General features: G+C 48.6%; 1 protein-coding gene across 1 annotated transcript; it reads left to right on the forward strand.

Annotated features, from left to right (window-relative positions):
• The first annotated feature begins 790 nt into the window (after positions 1-790).
• On the forward strand, positions 791-8,386 carry IAH1 (isoamyl acetate hydrolyzing esterase 1 (putative)). Its single transcript, XM_056343013.1, has 6 exons — positions 791-979; positions 2,195-2,247; positions 2,711-2,859; positions 3,713-3,874; positions 7,244-7,362; positions 8,053-8,386. Exons 1-6 carry the CDS (start codon positions 899-901, stop codon positions 8,218-8,220), a joined length of 732 nt encoding a protein of 243 aa, XP_056198988.1. The 5' UTR covers positions 791-898; the 3' UTR covers positions 8,221-8,386.

An 8,386-nucleotide genomic window follows, 5' to 3' on the forward strand; every position in this document is an offset into this window, starting at 1 on the left:
TGGAATCAGTGTTTGCATACCGGGGTTAATTGGAGCTTTCAGTCTATGTATACAGGTGTCACCCTTCGTGGGACTACCTGAACAAAACCAGCTTCAAGCGAGGTGAGCGCTTGCGGCCTGCAGCAGCCTCCCGTTCCGATGGCGGCCGTCACTGTTCCTGCGGCACTGGGCAGCCGCTGCTCCCGCAGGGCCTGGCTGCTGGTGGGTTGGCCTTCCTGGCAGGCTGGAACGGCATATCCCTAGGGAAGGATTCCAGGCACAAGCGCCACGCTGGGGGTCAGCGGGGCTATCCCCCAGTGTCCGGCCTGCCGCGGCGTGGCCCCCCGGGCGAGCCCGCCCGCCGCAGAAGGGCTTCCTCTGCCTCTTGGACACGCAGCTCCCCCCCACCGCCCCTTCTCAGCTGATCACATTGGCACCTGATAAGCTTTATAGCTCTGTTAGCCTGCTAGAATTAGCAGAATTAACATGTTAGTATTAGCGTGTTATTAGTATTAGCAAAATTAGTGACAGCCCCCCAAATTGCATGTCATTAGCTAGCTAAGAGTATGAAGTCTTTTAAAGAAGACGGAAGTATTTTCTTTAAAAAGGAAGTCTTTCTTTGGAACCGATGAAAATCTCATTTTTAAAATTACGCCTTTTTGGTTTTTTTAAAAAAAGTGCTCTCAGCCCGCGCAAAGGCGGGGGTTGGGCGCGCCAGGCGCCCTGCCCCCGCCTCACGCCCCGCGGTAAGCCTCACTCGGAGAGGCGGAGGAGCAGTAACGCGTTGCCGGTGCTGGAACGTGAAGCCGGTTTCTAACGCGGGCCTAAACCGGGGGCGGGGCGGCCCGGCCCGGCCCGTTTCCCGCCTCAGCGGAAGCAGCGGGGCCGGCCCGGCCCCCGCGCACGCCTGGCGGCGGCCATGGCGCTGGGGGAGGCGGGCGCCCGTGGGCGGCTGCTGCTCTGGCCCCGCGTCGTGCTCCTCGGAGACTCCATCACTGAGGTAGCGGCCCTGCGGCAGCCCCTCAGGGCGGCGGGGAGCCCCGCGCGGGACGGGCCGGCCTCGCCGGTGCCGCCTGGAGCTCTGGGGCCCCACGAACATCCCGGTTCCTCGCTCCGGCCGCCCGGCTTCCCTTGAGCGGGCGGCGGCTGCGGCGGGAGGGGGCGCGTGTGTCCCGGTGCGGGGGCCCTGCCCGGTGGGGTCGGGGTGAGGGGCGCCCCCGCCGCTCCCCTCGGGGCTGGGCCCCGGCCCGCGGGGGGCCCTGGCGCCGTGAGGCGGCTGGAAGGGGAGCGAGGCCTGGCACAGGCGCGTCCCCGTGGGACCTCCCGCCAGTGCCCCGGGGGCTTTCACACCTGATGGTTTTCTGGGAGATTTGGAGCCTTCCCGCAGAAACTCTTGAAGTTCCAGTGTGAGAGGCGTGATGTGGTTGAAGTGCAGCTTCTGGCGTCGCGGTGGCAGTGGCGTTTTCCAGGCGGGCAGGCGAGCCTGCTGTCTGTACTGACCCCCACGCTCCCCCCAGCCCAGCTGCTGGTGTGCCCCTTCCCTGCGGCTCCCTGCATCCAGCTCCTGCCCTGGAGACACGCTCTGTCTCAGGACCGTGGCTGGGTGAACGTCTCCTTCGATGCAGCACCGGCTTTTTGGTGTTCAGCTTGTGTCCCTGCTTTCTGTTGCGTGGTGGGGTGGGTCGCAGAGCCGCTCTGATGGCACAAGTTTTGGACAAAGACAAAGGGGATCGGTAATGGGAGACGGGTTGTCTGAACCGACTCGCTGTGCAGCATTGTAACAGGAAGGGTGATGCAGCAGCAGGGGAATAAGGATTATTCCCATTAATTTTTCCACTATTAGAAGAGGTAGGTATCAAACTGCACTCTGAAGCAGCATGTGGAGAAAGGATTTTTGAGAGGTGCTTTCCAGAATGAAGGCACGGTGAAAGGATCTTAGAAATAAAGTAGAAAAAGATTTTTAAAAAAAGGGGCCTCACCAGCCAAAATAAAACTGAAGCCTGACAGCAGCTGGTTTTGATTATGAAGGGACCACAGGGCACCAGGTTGCCTCTGATGCCAGTCCTGTGTCTAGTAAGGCCAGGGCTGTTTGACCCCTGCAGGGACAGGGCCGGCTGGCAGGGAGGAAATGCTGGGGCAAGGTGCTGGTGCTGGGACCACCAGCTGGGGAGGGAGTTCTTCCAGTGAAAGTCTTAACCTTTTTCCTTGCTTTCAGTTCTCCTTCCAGGAAAATGGCTGGGGGGCATCCCTTGCTGAGAGACTGGTCAGGTAAGAGCTTAAATTTCAAGTAATTTATCTAGCACACAGGAAGTCATGCAGCTTTTCTAAAAGAAAACAAACGCAAGTTAATATTTACTGTATATTTATTTATTGGCATCTATTTATTTATTGAAGTGGAGCTGCCTTACTGGTGACCTGCCCGGTACTGGTGGAAATACTCATTGGGTGTTTCTTTCCCCTCAGAGCTTGACTGGAAAGAAAAAAGTCCTTAGTGATTGTCAAGATTGTATTTCTGGTTTCATAGTCTGAGTGGCAGGCATATAGTACACATGCAATCTGCGCATGCACTTTCAAAATGTAAAGTTATAATCCCATTGAAAACTCCTGTGATATCTCTTTGTCTTTGAGAGAAGCAGAGGCAGGTATCCTGACAGGATGGTTCACAACTTACCAAGTTTCGTTCTGGTGGGCAGAAGAGATATGTTCTTTTTGATATTTGTCTCTGTTTCAGAAAATGTGATGTTGTGAACCGTGGGCTCTCAGGGTACAACACCAGATGGGCTAAATTGATCCTTCCAAGACTGATCACTAAAAGTACTGGTGCTGAGAGTACTGCTGCGGTTACTATTTTCTTTGGAGCTAATGACAGTGCTTTGAAAGGTATGATAGCTTTCTTTTTTTCTTTCTTTTTTTTTTTTTTTTCCCCATGAGTTGTTCTCTTTAAGACAGTTTTACAGTTTAGCAGAAAAGACAGAATGTTACACAGACTTTTCTTGCTGCTTCTCTATGATCTGGTTGCCCTCTTTCCATTTTTACAGTGGATTGTTTTCAATTATTTTATTTGTATTTAAACCATGCAGTGCCTTCTGTTTCTCTCCCTCTCAGCAAGTTTTAATATTAAAAGTAAATTTCAAGATGCTCAAGAATTAGTTTATATCCATTGGCTAAACTTGGAGTTGTGCATCTAGCTGATTTTTCTACTTTTTAAAGCGGTCTGATGAATTCGTGGCAGATGGGTTGAGGAAATGAGGGACGGTAGCATTTGGATTCTCTTTAAGACAAGCGTAGCAGCATGCAGAGCTAGTCTACTCAAAATGATAACATCGGTGCACAAAGGACTGACTGTACATCCATGGGAATTTCCAAAAGTTTCTTTGCATCCCAAGAGAGTTAAAAATCTTAAGTTTTGCTTGAGGTGATTATGTTATCTAATAGTAAGATGCGGAGTTGTAAGACAAAGCATCTTTTAAAAGGTGATTTTTATTATTCCCCTCCCCTGCCCCGAGCCTTATTTGTGTTAGTTGGAAGTGTTGTGTTTAACCTCTTGATTCGTCTGTTTTGGCTACTGAGGAATAGCATTTTCCTGCCCCATCTCCTGAATCGATGGTGGAGGTGAAGTGCATATTGAAAATGAGTGCCCACATTCATATGCTGTGTAAAGAGCACATTCTGTGGTGTAATGAATCTGTGAGCAGTTTAACATCGCTAATGCATGTGCTCTATCCCCTAACAGATCTGAACCCTAAGCAACACGTTCCTTTGGAGGAATATGCTGCAAACTTAAAGAGCATGATACAGTATCTGAAATCAGTAGACATTACTGAAGACAGGATTATTTTGATAACACCACCACCTCTTCAGGAGTCCGCTTGGGAAAAGGAGTGTCTTGCCAAAGGTAAAAGAATGGTACAGATGGGCAGAATTTCCGCGTTTTACTGGCAGAGTGTGAGTTACTGATCCCAGGCTGATAGATGATTAGCTTTGTGCTTGTGCCAGATTGCAGTCATGTTCTTTGAGTTGATGGAAGAGGACTGCTAGCTGTTTTGCTAAACAGCTTTTGGATAAGGTCATGGAGTAACTACCAACTAATTAGCAACATCCTTTCAGAAGTGTTGATTGATCTGTTCATGCATAAAACTGACAGAAGTGGCTGCCCTTTGAGCACATAGGTTTTGCCAAGATGTCCTAGGCAGACTATATCATGTCCTACCAGCTTCCAAAATAACATTAATGGAAGAAATTTTGGCACTGTGTGCCTTAGAAAAATTTGTGATAGGCACAGTGTCTTTCACATCTGTTTGGATAAGCAGTAATGTACTAGGCAGGTTTATTTTAAATTTTAAAATCTCCCCAGAGAATAGCACATTCTAAGGATGCTAATAGAAGTACCTTAAAAAGAAGCAAGAAGCGAATAAATGATTTCTCATTATGTTGTTCAAGCTAACTCTAGAAATAGAGATGTACTGCTTACTTGATGTTACTCAACTGTTGGAAAATGCTGTAATCCCACTGACTCCAGCAGCGACAGCTGATACCTTCTGAGAGTGTTTCCTCTTTTTCATTGGGACAGCTTGTCCACCTCTTGCATGTTTATAAGTCTTTTGAGTTAGATTTAGGTAAGTAGAGAGCTGTCACCTTAGCATTTGCAGGGTTTTCTCTAACGTAGGTGGTATTTGCATCCTGACTTGTGTACTCAATCAAAGTGGTGACGTTTTGAAGGTGGCCTCATGTTTAAACTGCATTAAATTAGGCTATGTATCGCATGACTTTGCGTTAGGGGGCTTTGGTGTGCAGCCGTGATCGCTGTGCAAAACAGATTTTGGACTACGTGGACTTTCAGTCTCATCTAGCAGGGTAGTTCTTACATTTAATTTGGAAAAGAAGAGAAAGTCCTAGAGTAATGCTCACAAATTGTGTAAGACAGTAGCAGATCCGATCAGACATCAGACAGGGCTAGTGCTGTGCATGTGACAGCGGTAGATCCTTGCGTAGGGCGTAAGGGGGTAGGTCAGGTGCAGAGCAGCCTTTCGTGGCGTGTGTGCCCAGGTCCTGCTAAAGCTGCAACAGCTGTAGTTAGCAAAATGTGCACCTGTATTGTCCTGTTGAAGATCTCTCAGGGGAGCACACCATGAACGCTGCTTAGCTGGCTCCTAGCTGTCAAGTAACACTTCTAAAATGTTAATTCATTTTTGTCTTACAGCTATCCTTTCTATGGGGTAGCAAGGGAGGAAACTTGCATTTACAGTGTTGAATCTGCCAGCATCTGTCTAAAAGAGATTGCTGTCTAGGGACGGAACAGGAGACAGGTGATCTCAGACTGTGGACCACAGATACAAGTATTGGCACAGTAAGCAGCAACATCGCATCATCTGCCCTCAACCAGTATTCAGGAGAAATGTTCTGCTTATTTTTAGTTTTGTCAGATCAATACGAGGGCAAAGGAGAGATGCGAAGCATCAGAAGGATAGTGTTCACAGGAACGTTCATCCAGGTGTGAAGAGAGGTGCAAAAATAAACACGGCTTCCAAACTAGAGTGCTGTGGGAGATGGAGTCAAAGCCCTTACTAAAGTCAGAACTGTTCTTCATCATCTGGGTGGTCATCATTCCATCACAGAAGGCAGTTGGGTTGGTCAGGCACTGGCTTTGCTAACTTTATGTTGACAGTTCCTTCTTGTCCTTCATGTGTTTGGAAATGAATCTCAAAAGGAGGCAATCCCGCTGTCTTTCCCAGCAATGAGGTGAGGCTGAGTGATCAGCCATTCCCCAGGTCCTTTTTCTTTGCCTCTCTTAAACGTGGGTGTAATGTTAACCTTCTTCACCCTCGGTCTCCCGTTAGCTGTGAATGTTTGTAGGGGGTAGGCGCTGACCAATGCAACAGGCAGCTCCTTCAGGTCAGTCCCACACACCCAGATGCATCTGGCATCTCTGAGTGTCCCCTAACCCTTTGCTCCCGGCTGTCCTCCTTCCCAAGCTGGGTGGGTACGTGCGGGTCGAGATGAATCACCAGGTTGGCTCCTTGATCCCTCAGGAGACGCCCCTCCCTATATTCCCTGAGTTTCCTTTGGCTGCTGCTCTTTGCTTGTAGACCCAGCACATGCACCTGCAGAGCTGCACGTTGGGAGGAGGTGTGTGTTTGTGTGCTTCCAGAATGGAAGAAGAGGTGAAACAGTCGAGAAGTAATGCTAACGATGAAAGAAAAGGCAAAGGCAGAGTAAGAAATTATCGGCTCTGCTAGATCAGAAGTCATAGAAAGGGAAAGGGACAGGACTGAAGGGTCACGCGCAGGGAGGTGAAGTTGTGGTCGGTACAGGGATCTTGGCAACGAAGGGCTGTGTGGTGGAGGCTGAATGACCACTCAGCCTATGGGAGAGTTGAACCAGGAAGAGAGTTGAAGAAAGCAAGAGTTAGGAAACATACCGTGGTGAGGAAGGACCACTGAGGAGGCTGAGGATGTTTTTAGGATGAAAAGAAATGATGGGAGGAAAGAGGTGGCACTGCAAAGTCAGAATCATTAGGTGCATTACATGGAAGGAGGGAGTGGAGTAGGAGTTGCACTGCATTATAGGTCCCAATAAGAAGAAAAACCAAACAACGTAACTTAGTAATACCCTGCCCTAACGTGTCGCAGTGGTCGGTGCAAAGCTGTTGGCTTACAGTAGCCGGCACTGAGCATATGCTGAAGGCCCAGCTCCCAGGGTGTCTGCGCACAAACGTGGCAGTCGCAAGTGCTTGGCAGTCACAAAGTAAAGCTTTGGACCGGAACGTACCCCGGTCCACCAGCATGTTACAACAAGGAGGCTACTGCAAGGAGATATTAAATGTCAAATGCCATCCAGGAAGCAGAAGGCAAACTTGTAAATAGATTTACATCTGCTCAACTCTGTTCTACACGCTGGTAGCAGGTGTATGAACAGTTTTGAATCTGTGCACTGATTTCACCTGAAGCTTGCCAGAAGGTGAAGGCTGCGAGCAGCACAGAAGCGAGCTTTATGCTGCGTGCTTGTTGCTGTTGCCTCTCTTTTACCTGTCACGCATCTGTTAACAAGAGATGTATTTTGAAATGCCTCAAAAACAAAAAGTGCCCTGAAAGAGACTAAATGAGCTGTAGCTTCCAACTGAAATTGAGGTGCTTTGGATTTAGATTGTAATTAGCTATGTCTGCTGGTTTAACAAATGGATATGCATCGCATGTACCACAGAAGACTGAAATCAAGCTGTATCAGTTGCAATTGCTAAATGTTCTCTTTTTTTTCTGAATGATAGGTGACAAATTAAATCGCTGCAATGCCACCACTGGGGAATACGCTCAGGCCTGTGTTCAGGTAGCTAAGGACTGTGGAACGGATGTGCTCGACCTCTGGACGCTGATGCAAAAAGATCAGGTATGATGTCTTGAGAAAGACTTTGAAACAGTCATGAATTGTGAAATGCATTATTTAGCGTAGAGGAACCAGTAGTGCTGCATTATCACTGAAATGGTATAAAATATATCCAAACTACACTTTGGGGAAGGAAAAATAATCCGGAACGCTTCACAGTGTGCTGTAAGAAATAAATCTTAATACACCCTGGCCATTATGTTTGTTAGATGTCCCCTGGGTGCATTACATGTAAATAACTTTTCCTTGGACTTTGATTCATGGAATAGTTCAGGTTGGAAGGGGCCTCTGGAGGCACCTAGTACGGCGCAGGGTTGGACTGGCTTCAAAGTTTAACCAGGTGGCATGGGTACCTTGCTGGTGCTTCCGGCCAAGTACCCAAATTGGTCCATGTGACAGATTGCACAGTTTCCTGCAAGCAGGCAACTCCAGTTCAGACACCGAGTCTTTTCTCTCTCCTGCGCTCCCTGGTGCAGTAGAGTCCATCTTTCGACTGCATCAATCCCCAGATCTTTTCCTGATGAATAGCAGTGGCCTTGGCCATCAGACCATTCTCTTAATATATTAATACAAACGGTGAAAAATGAAACCGGTATATATACCAGCTAGCTTTGAGGAATTTACTTCATTACTCAAGACCTTCTATTTGCAGCTAGCAAATACATTAAATCATGGTTTTAACCTCCCCCGTAGGATTTCTCTTCCTATTTGTCTGATGGTCTTCATTTATCAACAAAAGGCAACAGCTTTCTAGCAGCACAACTTTGGTCACGCCTGGAAAAAAAACTGTCCGCTCTTCCTTCGCTGCTTCCTTATTGGCGCGACGTTGACCATACGAACCCCGAGGCCAGTCTCCTGTGAGATCCCCGGCGGTCAGGAGCCAGAGCAGCCATGCCTGAGAAAGCCGGTCTGCGTGCAGACAGCAACGCGCCGCAAACCTTGCACGCGTGGGGTAGTGGGGAGCCCGCCGTCAGTACTCTTCCGTGTCCCCTCTCTTGCTCTGTGGGAGAATAAAGGTGAGACCACA

The sequence above is a fragment of the Falco biarmicus genome, chromosome 6 (assembly GCF_023638135.1).
Source record: "Falco biarmicus isolate bFalBia1 chromosome 6, bFalBia1.pri, whole genome shotgun sequence".
NCBI classification, from domain to species: Eukaryota; Metazoa; Chordata; class Aves; order Falconiformes; family Falconidae; genus Falco; species Falco biarmicus.